This window comes from Lygodium microphyllum, chromosome 23, assembly GCF_053477565.2.
Source record: "Lygodium microphyllum isolate KBCC chromosome 23, Lygodium_microphyllum_v1.1.10, whole genome shotgun sequence".
NCBI lineage: Eukaryota > Viridiplantae > Streptophyta > Polypodiopsida > Schizaeales > Lygodiaceae > Lygodium > Lygodium microphyllum.
Window position 1 is genome coordinate 75,966,662 of NC_141157.1, and position 23,381 is coordinate 75,990,042.

General features: G+C 42.0%; 1 protein-coding gene across 1 annotated transcript in view; it reads left to right on the forward strand.

Moving 5' to 3' along the window:
• Positions 1 to 13,565: 13,565 nt before the first annotated feature.
• The window catches only part of LOC148016352 (Zn-dependent exopeptidases superfamily protein), a 95,273-nt gene continuing 85,457 nt past the window's right edge, over positions 13,566 to 23,381 (forward strand). The window contains exon 1 of the mRNA XM_087664470.1: positions 13,566 to 13,786. Within this exon, the coding sequence (XP_087520596.1) occupies positions 13,711 to 13,786 (76 nt within the window). The 5' untranslated portion in view covers positions 13,566 to 13,710. The remainder of the gene's footprint in view (positions 13,787 to 23,381) is intronic.

The window sequence follows — 23,381 nt, forward strand, 5'->3', positions numbered from 1 at the left end:
GAACTAAAATATTCCACATATGATAAAGAATTATTAGCTGTAGTACAAGCTTTAAGACAATGGAAACACTACCTAATGGGTTCTGAATTTATGATTAAGACCGATCAACAAACTATTAGACATTTACTTAGCCAACCCCAAATATTTGACCGACATATCAAATGGGCAGCCTTTATTCAGAGTTTTCATCCGATTATCCAATATCAACTTGGTAAAGAAAATGTAGTGGCTGATGCATTAAGTAGAAGACCTGCCATTCATAATATTTCTGTTATATCATTTGATTCTTTAACTCCTATGAAAGATACTTATCACCAGGACATTACTTTTCATGCTGATTGAAATAAATTAGTTGAAAATAACTGGATTCCTATTGATTCACTATCTTATAATGATAGATTCATGTTTTATGAAAAGAGATTATGTGTTACAGTTCCATTCAGATCTTTTGTTTTGAATGAGATTCATTGTCCTCCATATCAAGGTCATAGAGGTATCATATCTACTTTATGTACATTAATTGAAGATTTTTATTGGCCGCATATGGACACTGATGTATCTAACTTTATTTCTGAATGTTTGATTTGTCAAAGAGTTAAGAGACATCATGGTAAACAGTATGGATTACTTATGCCTTTATCTATTCCATCAAGACCATGGGAACAAATTTCTATGGATTTTATTACTGGTTTACCTAATACTAAAGCTAACCATGATATGATTTGGACTGTAGTAGATATGTTTAGTAAACAAGCATATTTCATTCCATGTAAGAAAACTTTAACAGCATCACAGGCAGCACAATTGTTTTTGAAAACTGTTTTCACTAACCATGGATTACCAAAAGTTATTATTTCTGATCGTGATTCTAGATTTTGTAACAACTTTTGGATTACTTTGTTTTGCTAACCTAGGAACAAAAATTGATTTCTTATCTGCATTTTATCCTGAAACTAATGGACAAACAGAAGCCACTAATAGTACTACCCTAGACCTTTTACGTGCTTACACTATTTCTAAACCACAGACATGGGATACACACTTGCATTTATTACAGTTTACATATAACAATACACCACACACATCTACAAAGAAAGCACCGTTTGAAGTGATTTATGGTTATAGATTGTCTACACCTGTTGCATCTTTATCAAATAGAATTCAGAGTGCTAATGATATTGCTAGTATGCACGCTACTATTTTTGATGAGGTTAAAACCATGATTCCCAAAGCCCAGCAATCATATACCAAGCAAGCCAATAAGAAAAGACAAGCAATGAATTTCAAAGTTGATGACTATGTGTGGCTGAGAATAGAAAAACGTAGATTACAAAGTGTAGATAGACACCCAGTTGTGAAATTAGCACCTAGATTTTATGGACCATTTAAGATCATTTACAAAATTAATGACAATGCATTCAAGTTACAATTATCACCTCACTGGAAAATTCACAATACATTTCACATTAGTTTATTAAGACCCTTTAGAGGCCAATCACCTGTACGCCCTGTTTATGAAAACCCACCTTTTTTAGAGGAAGAGACTGAAATACTTGAACCTGAAGCTATCATAGATACTGACTTTATGACCACTAGAACTGGCCGAAGATATTCTAGATATCTAGTCAAATTTAAGAACCATCCTGTAGAGGAAGCCCAATGGATGCACGCTAGAGACTTAAATGCTTTCCCCACTCTGCTAGCTCCACATTGAGCTAATAGCAATTGAGGTCAATTGCTATCCCACCCCGGGGGTATGATGCCAGGAGGCATATTTCACGGTGGATTCCGTGCCACGGTGCATTCCGTGAGGTTTTACGGTGGATTCCATAAACTTTGATGACCGGGGCTCATACACAAAGTGGATTCTTTGTGCGAGAAGTTGATGGGGACGCCTATCCTTTTCGGGCGTTTCATTAATTTAGTGTGTACATGGGTGATTCCATAGCGGGTGATTCCGCAAAATGCATATTAAATTAATAAACGTTTATGAGTTTAGAGTGCGCACTCGTAATAAATTAAGGTTAGGATTGATTTCTAACCAGTCGATTTATTTATGTAGCTAAAGACTGCTAGGTATTCACTTTTGTCGGTTTAATTGTATTATTTTACTAACGATTGGGAATGCTTCAGTTGATGTGTAGAGATAGCATCAGTGGTGGCGGAGGAAAGCATTGGAGGATAGTGAGTATTCGATTTATCATTTATATTTTGATGCGCGCATACCTTAGGCATGGCGCCTATATTTTGTCGCGCCTATTTATTGAGGCATTGGATATTTATTTATTATTTTGTATGCGCATGGGCACACAATTATGTTATTTGTACTTGGACATTGTAGTGGGTATGCCTGACTCTTTGGGCACCGCCCATTAGCTTTATTTCTATTTTGTGCTAAAGCTTTATTTCACATGGAATCACCAAAAGATATATGATATCCTACATCATCCAATTGTCCAACAAAGACAAATGTGCTGCTTGAGTAAATTGCAATTTAACATCACTAATACTAATAATATCCAATGCCAAGTTGTTTCCTAGTCTCACAGAACCTGTCATGCTATAGTAAGAATGAAACCAATCCTTATGCAGGGTAACATGAAAAGAAGCCCCAAATCAAGTAGCCAACGGTGATAAAAAATGGACGCGAGGCATCATCCAACTGATTAATATTAAGAGAAGAAGCTGTCAATATGTAATGATCATCAGACTCAAGCTCCAAGACATCCATCTCCTCAATTTTTATGCTGGACTTGCTAAGAACAATGCTATGGTCATCAATCTTATCCTACACTTTGTTCTTGCCTTTCTCCTTGTGCCTATCATTAGGTATCTTATGGCATTGTGGCCTAATATAACTCCACTTCCTACAATAATGACATATAAGAGAGGCCTTACGACCACAAGGACTTTGTTCAAAGAGTAGAGAGAGAGAAAGGGAAAGACTCCATATCCATGAGCCTTCAGGCTCTCAAGCTCATTCCTTCATTTCCACACACTATACTGAAAAACACACACACACACTACAAGATAAAGTGACCTAGTGTAAATGTAGACTAGACTGACTAACTCTAGTCAGGTCATTGACTGACTACTAACCCGACTTATTTAATGTAGTCACATATAGACATCTGTACACACTAGCTATCATAGATGTCGGTCATAGATGAAGACATACTGATGGTGAGCTTGATTTCTAACACTCCCCCTCAAGCTCAAAAACAAAACTCAAATCATCTGCATCACTCCAAGTAGCTGTCTAAAGTGAATGAACTTATCTTTACCAAGTGATTTGGTAAAGATGTCTGCTATCTGGTCTTCAGTCTTCACATGCTCCAAGTCAATCTGATCTGCTAAAACCATTTCCCTTATGAAATGGTAGTGAACCTCAATGTGTTTTGATCTTGCATGATAAACAGGATTGCTTGCTAACATAACACTGCTCAAATTGTCACAGTACATCTTGACTTTGCTGTCCAAGTGTACTCCCAAGTCATTCAGTAACTTTTGTAACCACTTAGCTTCACAGGCCGCTAAGGCCACACCATGATACTCTGCTTCCGTACTGGACAATACAACTGTAGGTTGTTTCTTACTCTACCAACTGATCATGCTACTACCCAATCCAAATGCATAGCCACTAGTTGACCTCCTGTCATATGTGCAACCAGCCCAGTCAGCATCAATGTACCCCATCAAGTCAAGGATTTTCCCATATGCATAAAACAGCCCATGATCTGTGGTACCCTTTACATATCTCAGAATTCTTCTGACTGCATCCGTGTGGTTTGTGAGGCTTCTGCATGAACTGACTGATCAGCCCCACAGCATAACTCAAGTAAGGTCTAGTGATTGTGAGATAGATCAAGCTACCTACCATCTGTCTGTATATAGTAACATTCTCAATCTCTGTCCCAACATCAATCTGCAGCTTGACATTCTGCTCCAAAGGCGTATCCATAGGCTTGCAATCAGCCATACCATATTTCTGTAACATGTCATGAGCATACTGCTTCTATAGCAGCCATATGCCTCGAGGTGTAGAGACAACCTCAATCCCCAAAAAGTATTTCAGCTCTCCAAGGTCCTTGACCTTAAATTCAGCCTGTAAACACGTCTTTATTTCAGCAATCCCATTTTCATCATCTCCTGTAATGATTAAGTCATCAACATAGACAACTAGAAAAACATAGCCACTATCTGTCTTCTTCACAAACAGACTATGATCAGCATCTCCCAATCGGAAACCATGTTGCTGTAAATAACTGCTGATGCGAGCATTCCATGCTCTGGGTGCCTGTTTCAACCCATATAATGCCTTTTTCAGCCGACATACATGTGCTGGAAATTCTGGATGTACATAGCCTTCAGGCTGTTTCATATAAACCTCTTCCTGTAATTCTCCATTGAGAAATGTATTCTTTACATCCATCTGCCATAGTTTCCAGCCTCTAGCTGCTGCCAAAGCAATCACAATTCTAACTGTAGCCATCTTTGCTACAGGACTGAAAGTCTCCTCATAATCAAGACCGTACTGCTGCGCATACCCTTTTGCAACCAGCATGGCCTTATATCTTTCCAATGATCCATCTGATTTACATTTTACTTTATACACCCACTTGCATCCAATAGGTGTTTTGCCCTCAGGCAACTGTACCAAATCCCATGTACAATTTTCAGCCAAAGCCGAATATTCCTCATCCATAGCAGCACGCCAATTCTCATCTGAAACTGCCTCATCAAACTTACTTGGTTCTCTAAAACCTGTTACTTTCATCATATAAGTATAATGACGGGCTGAATATCCAGTGTAAGTATACCTGTCAACAGGTCGTCTGACCCTCTCTGATCTCCTGAGCTGTGGCTCACTGTGAGCTTGCCTCTCATGAGGCGGCACATAACGGCTCTGTCTAGCACCTGGCGTCATAACAGAAGGAATCCCCAATTCACTATCTAAGCTGTCACTGCTAGATGAATCATAACCTGCAGTGAGTGGACCTGTTACATCTTCAAACACCTTTTCTTTTCCCTTATTTGTTCTCCCCCTCACTGACATATCCGTGTCAGTGGATGCAGTAGTGCGACTCCGTAATCGTCCTGTCCAAGGACTCACTGTAGATGATACATCACCTGTCTGACCAGTCATGGAAGTACTCTCTGCAGGAGTATTTTCAGCATGACTCATACTAGGTGAGCCATCAGTAGGCACTGCAACAGGATTCCCATACCAAGATCCTAACTCATCAAATACCACATCTCTGCTTATGAGTGTCTCATGCGTAGAAGGTACATAACACTTATAAGCTTTCCGTTCCTGTGCATATCCAATAAACACACTTTTCACTGCCTTAGGATCCAATTTCTTCCTCTTCTCATCCAGTATATGCACATATGCAATGCTGCCAAATACCTTCAAGTGTGAAATATCAGGTTTATGACCATACAGCTGTTCATACGGAGTGACATCATGAATCCCTGCTGTAGGGGTTCGATTCAGCACATATACAGAAGTCACCACTGCTTCAGCCCAATAACCATTTGGCAAACATTTTTCATTCATCATAGCTCTAGCTGACTCCATCAAAACCCTGTTTTTCCTCTCTGCAACACCGTTTTGCTGTGGTGTATAACTGCATGTGAGCTGTCTTCTGATCCCATGTTTAGCAAGATACCTGTCAAAGTAGTTTGAGACATATTCACCTCCTCCATCTGATCTCAAACATGATATATAACAGCCCAATTCATTTTCAGCATGTTTCTTGAAGTCTTTGAATGCATCAAACACATCATCCTTATGTTTCAAGATATAAAGCCAAGTGTACCTGCTGAAATCATCAATAATTGAGACATAATATCGTGCACCGCCAAAGAAAGCATTATGTGAAGGACCCCAAACATCAGAGTGTACCAACTGTAAAGGCCTAGTGTTGTTTTTTACATGTCTCATGAAAGGAAACCGTGCCTGCTTCCCAAACTGACATGCAGGGCATACATGACCAAAATCATTATACTTGAATTTAGGTAATCCAAGTACTACTTCTTTCTGCTGCATAGATTTCAACTTTTGTACATTGACATGTCCGATTCTCTTGTGCCAGATCTCTAATCTCTAATGGCACTCTCATCATGAGCAAACATAGTTGCTTTAAGTTCAGGAATGGTCGCTTCCAAAGTAAACATCCTGCCATCCCTTCTGCCCTTGGCAATTAGCTTGCAGCCATTTCCATACTCCTCAATGAAACATCCATCCTTGTTAAACCTCACTTGCAGATTCTGTTCTGCCATTTGACCCACAGACAACAAATTCTTTGTTATGGTCGGTACATGTAAGACACCATGCAGGCCTTTCTTCTTGCCATCAGGCATCATCAATGGAACAATCCCTTTATGCTTTATGTCATGTTGGGTATCATCCCCAGTACATACATGACCATGTGTACCTGCAACCATCTCATCAAACCACTCTCCATGCGAGGTCATGTGGTTTGACGCTCCAAAGTCAATGTACCATCTGTCATCTCTATCATGTCTCGATGCATTTTTAGATACATGCTGCATGGCAAAGAGTCTATCAATTGACTCATCATGAGCACCACTAGAGGATGCATAATGCCCATGCTGTTTCCCTTTTGTCTTCATGTCATTCTGCATTTTGTAATATTCCTTCGCTATGTGCCCATACTTACCACAATAATGACAGTCCTTGTCCCTGTTGGACTGATCAGATGACTGCCATGAACAAAACCCACCACCTCTACCTCGGGGTGATCTCCCCCTACCTCTAAACCCACCAAATCCACGCTGGCCTTGTGTATTTACACCATGCCAATTACTCTGCTGCTGCTGCTGTCCATAAGTATTACGAGTGTCACCACGACCTCGAAATGAACCACGACCTCTAGATCCTCTGCCACGGTGGCTAGAGTACAACACAGTGTCTCTACTCTGAGATGCACTAGAACCTGTATTCAAACCAAGTTTGACTTCCTCATGCAGCAACAAAGCAACTAGCTCTTCCCAGCTAGGGGGCTCTTCTCTGACAGAAATGGAAGTGTCAAAAGCTTTGTACTCTTTGCCTAAGCCATTCAAAGCAACAACAATCATATCATCTTCTGATACACTTGAGCCAATAGTAGCAAGTTGATCAGCTATGGTCTTAATCTCCGTGGTATACGTCTGGATGCTCTTGCCATTCCTAGACATGTTGTTGAACTGTTGTTTCAACTGGATCTTCCTTGCATGTGTCATGGTTCCATAATTTTTCATCAGTATGTCCCAAGCATCCTTCGGAGTCTCACATCCAGTGATTTGATTTACCATTGCATCATATATATATAAGGAAAACCAATGCAGCACCTTGCATGCTCTTTCATTCCATAGCCTGTAGGCTCTTTTCTGTTCATTTGTTGGATTGTGTGTAGGCAACTCAGGAGCAACTTCATCTCCTGTACATAAATCCCAATAACCTCTGCCAACCAGAAAGTTTTTCATTCTGAATTTTCATAATGTAAAGTTTTTATTATCCAACTTCTCTCCAACTATTTGAGTGATATTGTCAGTCCCATGTGCATTAGCCATGATGCAATAGATTGTCTATCAAGTGCCTAACTCCCTGCAGTCCAATAAGTATGACTGACTAAGTTCAGTCCGTAACAGTTTATGACAGTTTTTTGCACTAAATTGCAGAAAAAACCAGGGTATTTCAGCCCACTGACACCCCAAAACAACCCTCAAACAAGTGGTCTCAACTGTAGATATAACTGTCAATACATAAGCTATGTGTTTGCTTCAGCTTAAGCTTATGTAACCTCACTGCCAGGGTACATACATGCAGTCTGAAAACTGTAAACTGTGAGTAACCAACAGCAATTTCAAGTCCAAAACTGAGTGTGTCAACAAATTCAATTTCAGGTTGCAGTCAACCAGAATTCAGCATACCAAGCTCCAAGCAGCTCCAAAATGTCTTTTGACCATGTCATACATTTACTTTGTAGTGGCAAGTTCGATACATGAGCATCTGAGTAGGCATAGACAACCTGTCTTCATTGACCAATGGCATAAACCTCATGAGCTGTTTGTAATTAACCAGGACAGTGTAACTGCATTTATTTCAGCTTCAAAATTCAGTTTTCAATGATGCTCATTGCTTGCTTCAATTCTCCATGCATTCAACATGTATAGGCCAGTTCATATAGATGATGGAACCCCCACGATGACCTGTATTGCTTCAGTAATGCACAGTACTTGTCATTGACTATGTATGACAATTTTCAGCCTGTCATTGATTTTCAGATCTGAGTATTCTCTCATTGACTGTGTATGACAGTTTTCAGCCTGTCATTGATTTTCAGATCTGATTCTGTCATTGACTGTGCATGACAGTTTTCAGCCTGTCATTGATTTTCAGATCTGAGTATTCTGTCATTGACTGTGTATGACAGTTTTCAGCTTGTCATTGATTTTCAGATCTGAGTATTCTGAGCAAGAGATCTCAGGTCCAAGACATTTGATCCAATGTATACATGCTTTGACACATTCTTGTGCTTCAAAGATGCCTTCTGAGTGTAGTTCAAGGCTCCTGTGTGTCAGTAATGACTGAATGCATGCTGTCCATTCATGTTTACAGCAGTTCAGAAATGATTACAGGTCTGTGTCTGTCACTCCAGCTCATAACAGAGCTCCCACACAAGCATTTACTTCTTGCACACTTCAAATACCTTCAATAGTGAGCATACATGCTCTATGAACCTTGTCCAGGTGCCCCACTGAAGATTGACAGGTTGCTGTCCACTCAGATCAGCAGGCGCAGATTTTCAGACCAGGGGGCGCAGATTTTCAGCCACAGGTTGCTGTCCACTCAGATCAGCAGGCGCAGATTTTCAGATACAGGTTGCTGTCCATTCAGATCAGCAGGCGCAGATTTTCAAATACAGGTTGCTGATTTTCAGGAGGCAGTCCACGATTTTCAGACACAGGTTGCTGATTTTCAAGAGGCAGTCCACGATTTTCAGAAGGCAGTCCACGCTGATTCCTTCCTTTGACTATGGCTTCATTTGCAAGTGTCCAGCTTCTTCCTCATTCCTTACTTCCATCTCCTTTGCACTGCAAGTTGTCATGCCCATTCTCCCACAGCCTCATGGATGAAGCTCTGATACCATGTTCAAAGAGTAGAGAGAGAGAAAGGGAAAGACTCCATATCCATGAGCCTTCAGGCTCTCAAGCTCATTCCTTCATTTCCACACACTATACTGAAAAACACACACACACTACAAGATAAAGTGACCTAGTGTAAATGTAGACTAGACTGACTAACTCTAGTCAAGTCACTGACTGACTACTAACCCGACTTATTTAATGTAGTCACGTGTAGACATCTGTACACACTAGCTGTCATAGATGTCGGTCATAGATGAAGACACACTGACGGTGAGCTTGATTTCTAACAGACTTACTACGAGATAGTGCATGAAACTGAGACCTCTATGAGTCTCTACCATGGTGGTCATTACTACGCTTACCATCATGTCTACCCCTAAGAGTCAATCTATGAGAAGTACAAGATGCATCCACATTCTTTCTATTAACCTCTTCATTTAAGAGTCATCCTCTATATCCTATAATTTCAGCCCATCAATATGTATATCTATACACATAGTAGTATGGAATGCGTCCATGACTCAAGCAATGTAACCAACAAGAATAACGGATGAAGATTGTCCTTAAATTAAATTCCTTGCAAAGGCAAGTGATTGAAAATAGAATGAAACTCATTCAAGTGGGCGGACATGGAGGTCTCCTCTTTCATACAAAGATCCATGAGTTACTTTAGCCAATACATATGAGAGGCATGGCTCTACTTGTCATAGACATTACAAATCTTATCTTATAACTCCCATGCGGTTTGCTGCCCAGAGACAACATTATAGTAGACCTACTTAGAGAGTGACAAAATGATTGTAGATTTATATAACTCATCAAATTTTGCCCAATCATTTGCATCAAAGTGTTTGGGCTTTACATCCTCATGACTCAATGGCTTAATCTACAATTTTTACACTATAACCTACCAGATTTGTGTCTTCCAATAGCTGTAAATTGTGCCATTTGACTTCTTAATGTTAAATATAACACTAGCATTCAACCCACTAGCCATAATACAAGAGATGAAAGCATATTCCAAGACAAACAAGCTATTGTAAATGACATCAAAATAGCCCCAAAATCACAACCAAATCAAGGGCTAAGCAAGAGAATTTGCTAAAATTGTGAGTTGTCCATAAACTATAATCAAGTGATTGTCAAATCCAAGTGATTGCCTTTCATATAGAATTCATAAAACTAAATTGACAAGCTACTATAATAAACTGCAGCAATATGCCAACAATCAACTATGAGCAACCAAGAAAGAAAGACCAAGAACAACCAACACTGAAAGCTGTCACAATTGCAATGTGTTAGTAATCATACATGCAGTAGGCATAGACATTATGCACATGGGAGATCTCAAGGTAAAGAGAGGAGAACTGCCAAATGGATAATCCATTGAATAAAGCTCAATACATAACCTAGAAGCATATAAATATCATTGACAAACATAAGCGTTAAGTCCAAAGTAAGTGATCAAATCAATCCACTATAGGGTAATTGCATCCAATACATATCAAAAGATCATGTACATGTAAGTGTCCCACAGTCTTGGTGAAAGTAAGCTCAAGCTCAATAGCATAAATTCAAAGCTTTATGTAACTTCCAAAGTAGCATAGGTAACTCCCACTAGAACAAAATCGAGTGCCAAATGAGTAATGCAAGCTCAAAACATCTAGTACATGACATTCAAGTATCCAAGATACATGAAGCATAAGCTAAGAGCATGAAACCCAATCGATTCTTCAAGCTCATAATTGCATAATCCATTAAAGTAATGAAGGCATATAACCCTAGCCAAGATTAATGTAATGGAGCCAAATCTTAGCTCAAAAGTACTCCATAGCATATTAAGAAGTATATATAACAACAGAAGTAGCAATGCATCCACTGAGTATCCCGTAAAGCATTGGCGAGAGCATTAGACATAAGATTTTCATTGATAAATGCTTATTGACCTATTATTACATCACTAAAATAATAGTGAAATTTGAGCTATTTCAAGCTCAAATCAGTCCCTAAGGCATAACCATACTATCCAAGCACCATAAATAACATCCTCAAAGTATCAAACATGCATTATGGAATTTACTATTTGCTATCCAAATTGGAACTATTCTATTATGTGTAAAATGGAGAATAGAAAATTGCACAGAATCAACTCCCAAAGTACCCAAATCTATAGCTCTAATCGCGCTCTTTGTTTCTAGCTATAGAATGCCTAAATTCGATACCGTATGCAAAAGTTATAGCCAAAATATGACAATGTTGTTAAGCTGCCAACCATAGTTGTCCACGACTTCTATAGTATGCTTTGTATCCACTCAAGATGGATAAAATAGCTACTTCTAAGCTCAATAAGTACTCAACAAAGCTTAGCTAAGCCTTAGGAAGCTCTTAGCAAGTGCAGAGCAAGTTGGAACAAGCCGGAAGAAGGAAAGACTCAATGCATATATCGAGAGAGTGGCTACCATGAAACCTTGAGTTGAAGCTTTGAATCCAAGATAAAGCAAAGGATAAAGAAGCTCTTTGAATGGTTGACTCTAATACCAATTAAAATGTAGAGCATGATTGGAAGCACATAAGTAGAAGCAAGAGCTATGGTGGATGAAGTAAGAGAGCAAGAGAGAGAGAGGGACATCGTATGTGGGAACTTCAACTTCCTTGATTCAAATGTCACTGAAAGAATAAAGAATAAAGTAACAGTGATGGGTGCCCGCCACCTGTAGTGTATAAGTGTATGGGTATTGTCAATGTAATGAATACATGGGCAATTAGGCATAGGCACCTTTATCCCTAACAAAGGGACTATTGAGTAGGGGAATGTAGATAGGTTTCCTTATACACTTAACAACATTAGACAACAAGTTCTAATAGCATGTAAGAAGATAATGTATCTCCAGCATATAGGGCTTATGTTTCCCTAGACCCTTGGCATTGTTAGGTAACAAGTCATAGAGGTATGCATGAAGATCATGTATCTCCACCCATATCGAGCATTTCTTCTTGGGTGAATCCCTCTTGATCTTATAAATTGGGTACCACAACATGATGAATACCAAACCTAAGCCCTAGAATTTATTTCCTTGAGCTAGAACTTTTTGCATGGCTTTCTGCTCATTAAACATTACTTTGAAGAAGCCTCTCCCATCATAATAGATTTGATTGGCCATTCCTCTCTTTTGTAAGAATGTTGCCAAACCATATGGCCATATCCATGGCTTTTGGGGGTTTGTCTATGAAAAAGACAAGCATGGCTTTGCATTAATCTCGAAGGACATTGTTACAAACCTTCTTGACATTAAGCACCCCCCTTTTAGACGATTCTCTTGTCTTTCCTCCATATTACGTCAAATCACTTCTATGATTCCTAACACAAGTTGTAAATTCGCCTCCAAGCAGGGCTTATTGTCCTCCATAGTGTTGATAAAGGAGTTTGCAATTTTGTGCTCTCTAGGTTAAAGCTCCTCAAAACCACTATTGGTGTCATTTGTTTCCATCTCTTCTTGCTTTTCTCTTGTGCATGGAAGCTACTACTCTTGTTTGGTTTTCATATATGGTTTTCTCCTGCACGAGCATAAATCTATGCTCAGCTTTGTGCAAGTTGCATTGGGCAAGGCTCCATACAGACAATTGCACGTAATCGGATGCTTCCTATGTGTCCATAGGGCATGGTGTCCATCAAACATCCTTGAGGCTATTAATGCTATTTTGATTAGTAAAATTGCTAGGTTAATGGCCCCAAATGTCACGTGTATCCACTAATTACTCCTCTTAGTCAAATGTCACGTGTATCCACTAGTTACTCCTCTTAGTCAAATTACTATTTATTAAACATTAAGTAATTTAGTTGCACTCATAAAACCTTTTACACCCAACAATGCAGGTCATAAGTCTACTAATGCACAAAGGAGCTAGCATGTGGTGTCCTCCAAACTTGTAATCGAGGTTTAATTTAAAAAGAATTTCAAAACTCTCAGAAAAACCTTTAAAATCTTAAGTTTTGAAAGTTTAAGACTTTCAACGTTTAAAATTTGTAACTATAAAGATGACAAATACATATAGTTTGACTAAAAAATCCCTCCAAAATTTTGAAAGGTTGTTGTAGCGTACTATTATGCCTCTGGGGAAGTGGGGAGTAGGGTTCGAACTCACGCACACTTGAAACTCAACCCAGACCCGAACCACAATGCAATGACCCCATTGGTATTGGTGAACACTGGTTCCAAGCTCACGTACAACTCAAACTCAACCCACACCCGAACCACTATGCCACGACCCTGTTGGAACTTGGCACTGGTGAATACTCCTCCAAAGACAAAACATATAATAATGTGGAAATAACTTGGCAGTGGTGAACACTCCTCCAAAGATAAAACATATAATAATGTGGAAATCTACAGCAAAGACGGACGGTAGAAAATAACACACACATAAAGTCGTCACTACGTTACGAGTCCCGCCGCGAAATAGCAAAGTACGAATCGATTTACGCACACACGCACATACATAAGACAAACTATATGTAGAGGACTCTCATAGTCGCGACAGAGTCGGTCCTTTGCGATGGCTCTGCACGATCGTCTTCTTCCTCTGACGAGCTCGATCATCATCATCATCCTACTGAGTCTCTGCCATTCAGGTACTGCTTCGCTCCTGTGGTCAAAGGCTCTTGAAGTAAAACGCTTCAATCGATCGGAAATCAATTTCATCATATCTAGGATTTTACAGGTTCTCCCATACGAATTCCAGTGAATTCAGCTCTGGCATTTTGGTTTTCCGAGGAAAGAGCTCTCTCTGCTCTAGCATATGGGCCTGTAGTAGCTTCACGCTGAAAAACATCCTCATAGTTGTATCACTATACCTCCGTCTACCATGCGTATGTAGTATAATTGTAATCACTTTATTGTAGGTGATTGACTAAATGATAATTAGTAGACGAATATACTATCTACTCAATAGTGATTACAATTATGTAGTAGCATGCATGCTACTGTGAACAGAGCCTTAAAGACCCCAGTACCACCTGTATATAGGTGATTGACTGGTCAATCATGAGTTCATATTGTTAAGGATGGGGCTTAGTTTGTCTATCTAAGCCTGGTACACTTAGTTTAGAGTAGATTGTTTGATCCCCTACTAAACAAAAGCCAAAACTTAAATCAGGAATGTACACATGTAGGCAGCCTCATTTATGAGCTCTAACACATACCCATTCTTCAGTTATGTCTTGAATGCCCTCTTGTTGTATTGGCCTTTGCCATATGCGGTTGCAATTATTTCCTTAACCTCTCGGGGGAGGGCCGGGGGGGGGGGGATTTGAAGAGGAGATTTCAGCACGACACAAGGCTGCGTTTCTAGCATTTGTGGGTGAGCGGGAGGGTTGTGCATTGGAACTAGGCTGAAGCGAGTGTGGGTGTGCGAGAAAGGAGTCCAGTTGGTGAATTTGCTGCAGGTTGTTGCTGTTTGAAGGGCAATAAGGCTGCATTTTCGGCCTTCCATTGCAGATTTTACCTTTTTAGCGCCTTCCGGCTGAAGAAGGTTCGGGAAGCGGAGGAAAGAGTCCTAACAGGCTGCATCTTCACAGTCAAAGGGGGTTGCTTTTGCGTTTGTGCAGGCATTGCAGGTGAATATATCTACAAAGACCGACTTGGAGTTCCAGGCGATCATGGACCAGAAGGTGCCTGTTCTATTGGCTCTTCCATTAGATCAGAAGCTTGATGGTGATAATTACCGCATTTGGCGCATGTTGATGTTGGCCATTCTGGAGTCTTATGATTTGGCGGAGCTTGTGATGGAGGAGATTAACCGGCTCTCCGTGAGAGATGAGTCCAAACTCTCTTCCAATGCTTGTGTAGAGATGACCAAGGCCCAGTCTCATTGGGACAAATTGAATGCCAGCATTCGTTCTTTTCTTTTTCTATCTTGTATTACAGCCGTGATAGCTCACATCGAGCACTTGACGATGGCTCGAGAGATATGGCTGGAGCTCGACCAGATGTATAATCGGATGACCCTGATGAAGAGGGTTTCTTTGGAGGTGTAGATGCAGACCTTGTCCATGAATAATTCTTCTTCGCTTTTTTGGGAACACATCAACAGGCTTTGGTAGCTTCAGATGTAGGTTCAAAATGCGGGGAAGCCTATTTCCTATGAAGACATGGCGATTACTTTATTGTCCTAGTTGCCGCCACGATTCGGTACTTTTTATTCTGCTCTTATTGCATTAGGGCGAGAGTCGACTCTTCGATGGGAAGAGCTGGTTCTTATGGTCTTGGACCAAGAAGAATAGTTGAAGGGACAGAATGCTTCCAAATCAGAGGCATTGGTTGGTCAAGCCTCTCAAAAGAAGGGGAAGGACCAAAAAAAGAAGAAGGAGGAGGACAACAAATCCAAGAAGGACAAGGAGAAGGAATTGACCTGCCATATTTGTGGTAAGACCGGTCATTGGAAGAAGGATTGCCCCGACAAGGACAAGAAGGACACCAAGAAGGATCCGAAGGATTCTGGAGCGATGACTGCACCCTTATCAACTGCTTTTCTACACTTAGCGGTCATTGAGGACCCTACACCGAAGACTTTTGAAACTGCGATGACAGCTTCCTAGGCTTGAGAGTGGATCGTGGACATGTCAGAGTGCAGCGGTGCGGAAGCGTAGGACTGAGAGAGAGAGAACGCAGAGAGAGAAGAGAGAGAAAGAGACAGTGGAAGATGAAGATTTGCTGTATAAAGTGTGCTGAATACAAAGATATGCAGATATATACATGGGTGCAGTGCGCTGGACTGCGTGTCTCCACCTCGACGATGCAACCTGCTGTTCACCTCGAAGTCCACTGCAGTCTGTACTGTCTCCTGTCTGAAATCTGTGAACAGAGACGGAATCTACGCGTGCTACCAGTTTGTAATCTGTGAGCAGAGAAGTGTAGGAGACTGTTGAAGTCCTCAGCTATTTATAGCTAGGAAACTGGGCGAAAACCAAGGCAAGCCGACTGGACTGCAGATAGTCGGACTGCCACGTGGTAGTCTGACTGCTGGACTGTGCAGTCCCGTACAGACGCTGATCTCTAACACCCCCTCTCAGAGCCTAGGCGGGGCAGAAGCCTGAGGGATCTGGAATGTCTTCGAAGTAGAGCCTGGGGAAGTGCCTTCGTAAACAAATCTGCAAGATTGTCCTCCGTCTTGCAATACTCCACAGTGATGGTCTCATCCAGAAGCTTCTCTCTGATGAAGCGGTACTGGATCTCTATGTGCTTCGTTCGGGCATGAAAAACAGGATTCCGTGCCAAGGCAATGCAACTCTCATTGTCACATTGCAGCAAAGTAGGATGAGTCTGGGGGCAACCAAGCTCCTCCAACAATCTCCGAAGCCACACAGCCTCACATGTGGTGGAAGACGCGGCCCGATACTCCGTCTTAGCAGACGAAAGGGCTACCGTGGGCTGCTTCTTGCTACTCCATGAGATAACACCTGCACCCAAGTAAAATAGTAATCTGTAGTAGACCGCTTATGGTCCACATCACCGGCCCAATCCGAGTCGCTCCACCCGGCAAGTACAAGATCTGAACCATCTGTCCCTGCGGGATAATGAATCCCTAAATCAGACGTCCCCCTCAAATACCGAAGTATCCTCTGAGCAGCCTGCCAATGCACCGTCTGAGATTCACTCATGAACCCTACCAAGAGCCCAACAGCAAAACAAAGATCAATACGAGTGTTGAGAAGCCAATGAGTGAAGCCAATGAGTGTTGAGAAGCCAATGCACCGTCTGAAGATAATCATAGTTGAGGTGACCAAACCGAGCATGCCATAACCCTGACTGTGTCTGAGAGGTAAGAAGAAGAGTAGAGAGGGCGGTGGAAGACTTCAATTTATAGATGCCGTTCTCCTCATATCCGGATGATAGAACCTTCCTTGACCCACGATCAAGGACTCGCACCGAGTTACTGTCAAACTCCACCAAAAGTCCAAGGGAACAAATCTTATTAACTGACAGGAGATGATACCCTAAACCTGGTACATGCAAGACCTCTGAGGTATGGGTACCACCACGTCCATCTGGAATTAGCTGCATCTTACCCCGTCCTGCAATAGACACTGAAGAGCTATCTCCAATGAGAATCTGCCCACGCGAGGGTCGCAACTGGGCAACACCATCTGATGAAGGAGTCATGTGCCGGGAGGCACCACTATCAACGATCCACTCTCGAGCCTGGGGAGCTGTCATTGCAGCATCAGAAGCATTCGGTGAAGAGTTCTCAATGACAGCTAGATGAAGAAATGCAGCTGATGAGGGTGCAGCCACCGCTCCAGAATCCTTTGTGTCCTCTACTCACTTGAGTGAGTTTAACTCCATTTTCAGCCAGCTGGTTGTCTTGAAGTTCATGATTGATGAGGAATTCAAGGCTACTTTCTTGCTTTGCACTCTACTGGAGAGTTGGGATACATTTAGGACTGCTATGAGCAATTCTAATGTAATCCTTTTGTATGCTGATGTAGAGAGTGCTCTATTTATGCAAGAGATGAGTTGGCAGAGCAATGCATCCAGTAAGTCTTCTAGTGCTTTGCATACTAGGGGCAGATCATAGCAAAAGGGCAAATATGATAGCAAGGGACGCAGTAAATCATGTGGTAAAGATGTTGAATGTCATCATTGTGGCAAGAAGGGTCACTTTAAACGTGATTGCTATAAATGAAATAAAGAGAAAGGAAAAGGCAAGAAGACAGATGATAGCAAGGAAGAGAAGAAGGACAATCAGCCTAAGAAGAGCAATATAAAAATTGAAGAGGTGAATGTAGTCACTCATGACAGTGATAATGGGAGTGATGTACTCTTTGTCTCTTCACACTTTGGTGCATATGCTTTACTTGCAGATACGGATGATGACATGCATACATGGATTCCTGATTTAGGTGCTTCCTTTCATGTCACCCCTTATTGTGAGTGGTTCTCCGCCTAGACAGGGGGTTGACATGGTGTTGTCCATCTTGGGAACAACTATGCATGTGACATTTCAGGTATTGGCAGTGTGCAGTTACAGTTTCAGCATGGCTCTGTCTGTACACTTCAGCATGTACGGCATGTATCTCAGCTCAAGAAGAGCTTGACTAGCACAGAGCAGCTAGATGATGGTTTTCATACCACCTTTGGTGATGGAAAATGGAAGATTTGTAAGGGATCTAGGGTTATTACTAGAGGTTGCAAGAGTGATACTTTGTATTCACTTCATGTATCTAGTGTGCGTGACCATGTTATTGCCGTGACTGAGTAGCCAAGCGTTTCTTTGTGGCATAGCCGGTTGGGACATACGAGTCAAATAGGAATGAAAGTACTTTCTCGTTTGGGTTACTTGCCTTGTCTTCGTTATGTTGATTTTGAGCATTGTGATAATTGTATTTATGGTAAATATGCACAGACATCTCACAAAAAGTCTCTTTCTTTGAAATCTTCTTCTCTAGAGTTAGTACATTCGGATGTATGTCAAATGCCAGGATTATCTTTAGGGGGAAAGAACTATTTTGTTACCTTTGATGATGATGCTACACGGAAAGTATGGGTTTATCCTATTCGTAGCAAGGATGAAGTGCTTGACAAGTTTAAAAAATTCTTGGCAATGGCTGAAAATCACACATAAGACACTTAAGTGTCTTCACTCTGATAATGGTGGGGCCTTTCAAGTATTTTGTGACAGCAAAGGGATAAAGAGGGAGCTCACTGCCCCTCATAATCCGCTCCAAAATGGAGTTGCAGAGCATATGAATTGGACCATACAGGATAAGGTCCGTATGATGCTGTCTCATGTTGCATTACCCCATGGTTTTTGGGCAGAGGCTGTTATGATAGCCGTTCACTTAATTAATCGGTCACCAAACAAGTCTTTTGGGAGGGGAGTTCCCCAAGAAGCGTGGTCGGGCAAGCCACCTTTATATGCTCATCTGAAAGTGTTTGGCTGCGAGGCTTTTGTGCACATTCGTAAAGAAAAACGCAGCAAACTTGAGCCAAAGTCCTGTAAATGCATTTTCCTAGGATATGGTGACGAGGGTGAAATGGGGTATAGATTATGGGATCCCGAGAAAAGGAAAGTAGTACGCAGCAATGATGTTATCTTCCATGTAATCTGCATGAAAACATCTATATGCATCAGCCTGAAGGGTTTGTTGAACAAGGGAAAGAAAAAATGGTATGGGCTAAAACAAGTATCGAGAGAATGATATCATAAGTTTGATACATCCATGCAGTCCCAAGGCTTTCATAGAAGTCAAGTGGATCATTGCTTGTACACCAAGAAGGCAACAGATGACAGCCTGATTATCTTGGTTTTGTATGTTGATGACATGCTGATTGCTGGCAGGGATACTCATGCCTTGGACTCACTGAAGCAAAGTCTTCATGGTAGCTTTGACATGAAGGATCTTGGTGATGCAAATCACATTCTTGGCATGCGAATACTTAGAGAGAGATCGAAAGGCTTACTCCATCTATCTCAACAGGAGTATATCTCCAAGGTTTTGCAGCGTTTCAATATGGAGGGGGGGAAAACAATTGGGGTTCCATTGTCTCCATATGTGAAACTCAGTGCAGAGGACAGCCCTACATGTGATGATGAGAAGGTTGAAATGGCCAAGTTACCATATGCTTCAGCTGTTGGCAGTTTGATGTATGCTATGGTTGCTACACGTCCTAACATTGCCTTTGCAGTGGGAGTGGTTAGCAGATACATGGCAACCCCTGGCAAGAAGCATTGGGATGCAGTAAAAGGTATTATGAGATACCTCAAAGGCACAAAGGAGTTGTGCATTTGCTTTGGAAAGCAGAAGGCATCTGTTGTTGGTTTTACGGATGTAGACTATGCTGGTCATGCGGACTGCAGGAAGTCTACTTTTGGGTATTTGTTTACTTTCACAGGAGAAGCAGTCTCTTGGATCTCTAAGCTATAAAAGTGTGTTGCATTGTCTACTACAGAGATAGAGTATGTGGCTGCCACTGAGGCATGCAAGGAGGCTTTATGGCTTTCATGTCTGGTGGGAGAGCTTGGCATCTTAGAGTTATCTGTTCTCCATTGTGATAGTCAGAGTGCTATCATGCTAGTACGGAATCTCGTCTTTTATGCAAAGACAAAGCACATAGAGGTGAAGTACCACTTCATTAGAGATGTACTTGACAGTAAGAGCATTGAGCTTATCAAAGTGTATACAGATGATAATCTTGTGGACCTTCTCATGAAGGGTCTTCTAGCAGAGTGGTCTGCTCATTGCCGATAGATGATGGGAGTTGGATAGATATATGTATTTCAGCTTTGTACATACCTAGACTTAGCTGATTCTTTTCTCCTCCTTAGGCACATTGCCTTTAGGTGGAAGGTTGTTGGGAATAAAGGCCTGGAGCCTTTTAAATGTGCTCGGGTGTGAACACATCCTTAGCAATTCGTGGAAGTTCCAGCCACAAAGGGGGGTGAGGAGCACCCCGTCCTTGGAGATCCAGGGGGGGAGTCCGGCTCCTGAGACAGTTCCTTAGGAGCCATAGCCTCTTGATGGAGATTCTTCTTCTGATTCAGAGTCTTCCCTTCCAGCGGCCACCCTTGTGGAGCTTCCGCCTGTGGATGTACTCAAGTCTTTAGCAGATGGAGAGTGACGAGGAGAGATCCGGCCTCCTCCTCGTTGGTCTCGTAACACGCTTTGAGATTCACGGATCGAGGGGGTCCTTGAGGAGTGGGAACCGCAAGATGGACCGTGGAGGTCACATAGGAATCAGGTCCATTCTACAGAGCTTGTTTGCTCTAACTATTGTTTGATGACCCATATTATGCAGGATCGAGAGCCCAATTCCGTGAAGGAGGCTTTGTAGTCTGACCATTGGTGGAAAGCTATGGAAGCTGAGTTGGAGGCTATTGAGAGGAATGGCACTTGGTACCTTGTGCCTCGTCCCTCTCACAAGAAGGTGATTGGCGTCAAGTGGGTCTTCAAGACCTACTACCTTAGCGATGGTTCTTTGGACAAGCACAAGGCTCGCCTTGTTACTAAAGGTTTTGCTCAGTGCCTAGGCATTGACTTCCATGATACTTTTGCTCCCACTGCTTGTATGGGGACTATTTGAGCTGTTCTTGCCTTGGCTGGCCATAAGAGATGGTGTGTATATCAGTTGGATGTGAAGTCAGCCTTTCTCAATGGTGACTTGCAAGAGGAGATCTATGTAGAGCAACCTCCTGGCTTTGGATCCTCGGATGGGAAAGTATACAGGTTGAGGAAAGCCTTGTATGGCCTTAAGCAAGCTCCGCGTGCATGGAACGAGAAGATTAACTCATTCCTTCAGTCAAAGTTGGGATATTGGCGCTCCAAGGCCGATCTGCAGCTTTATGTGCACACTTCCGAGGCTGGTCGTGTATTGTTTGTGTTGTATGTTGATTTGATTCTTACAGGTGACCATGTATAGAAGGTCCACGAGACCAAGACACCTTTACATCAGACGTTCGAGATGACGGACTTGGGGCTTCTTCATTTCTTCTTGAGTCATGAGATTTATTAGTCTTAGAGGGGGGTTTTCATCTCTTAGTAGAGATACATTTAGGAGCTCTGGATGACTTTTGAAATGGAGATTTGTTTGTCCATTTCTACTCCGAACTGGGAGGCCACTTCACACTCAGCTTCTCCCTTGACGGATGCTTCTTGCTACCGTCAGTTGATTGGCTCCTTGATTTGGCTACTCAACACTCATGTTGATCTTTGTTTTGCTGTGGGTCTTTTGGTAGGGTTCATGAGTGAATCCCAACAGGTGCATTGGCAGGCTGCCTTGAGGATTCTTTGGTATTTGCGGGGGACCTCTGACTTCGGGATTTCTTATCCCACAGATATAGATGTTTTAGATCTTGTTCTTGCAGGTTGGAGCGACTCGGATTGGGCTGGAGATGTGGACCACCTGCGGTCTACTACAGGCTATTGTTTTACCTTGGGTTCAGGTGTTAACTCATGGAGTAGGAAGAAGCAGCCCTCGGTAGCTCTTTCTTCTATTGAGGCAAAGTATCAGGCCGTGTCTTCCACTACATGTCAGGTTGTGTGGCTTCGGAGATTGTTGGAGGAGCTTGGCTGCCCCGAGACTCGTCCTACTCTTCTACGGTGCGACAATGAAAGCTACATTGCCTTGGTACGGAATCTTGTATTCCATGCTCAGCCGAAGCACATTGAGATCTAGTACCTCTTCATTCAGGAGAAGCTTCTGGATGGGACCATTGATGTGGCGTGTTGCAAGACGGAGGATAATCTTGCAGATTTGTTCACAAAGGCGCTTCCCCAGGCTCTTCTTAGGAGACATGTCAGACCCTCAGTCTTTTGATCTGTCCAGGATCTGAGAGGGGGTGGTAGAGATGTCATTCCCTGGATAGTGCAGTAGGCAAGACACGTCATCACCACGTTAGCAGGACACGTCAGCAGTCAGCACAGGTGCCACGTGGCAGCGGCCTGCAGTCGGACAGATTTATGTCAATCGGCTGCATTTACTGCAGCTGACCTGGTCATTTTTGGCCTTTTCTTTTCTGCTATTTATAGCAATCCTTTAGCACATTGTGATCACTTGTATCTAACACAGACAGCCTGCTGGTGACAGATAGCATGTGGATTGACAGAGATTGAGGTCCTCAAGGCGGAGACATACACAGATATTCTCTTTGCACCTGTGTATATTTCTGCATTCTTATACAGCATTCTACACTGCAGATTTTCTGCGTTTCACTGTCTCCTCTCTCTCTCTCTCTCTTCTCTTTATGTTCACTCTCTCTCAGTCTTGGTCCCACACTTCCGCATCGCTGCACTTTGACACAATGTCCCTCTCATCAAACACTACATCTCTTCTAACAATCCCCTTATTTGTTCGAGGATTGGACAAATGATAGGCTTTTTCTTTGGAGCAGTAAAATCAAGAGATCAACTCGGGGAGTGAATTTGCCTATCTTATCATTAGATGTACATGTAAGCACAACTTCCAAAGACTCTAAAGTGGGAAAGGATAGGTTGAGAGCCAAAGAATGCCTCATATGGAGTCCCTTGAGGAACAGCCACAATCGGGCATCGGTTGAGGATGTATACTAAAGTATTAACAGCCTTGATTGAAAGGTGCTTAGGGAGCTTTGCTGTGAATAACATAGAGGGTGCCATATTCCTAATGGTTTGGTTTCTATGCTCTATGACTCCATTTTGGGAAGGGGAGTTGGTAGAGGCAAGCTGACGTGAAATACCATGCTCTTGTAGA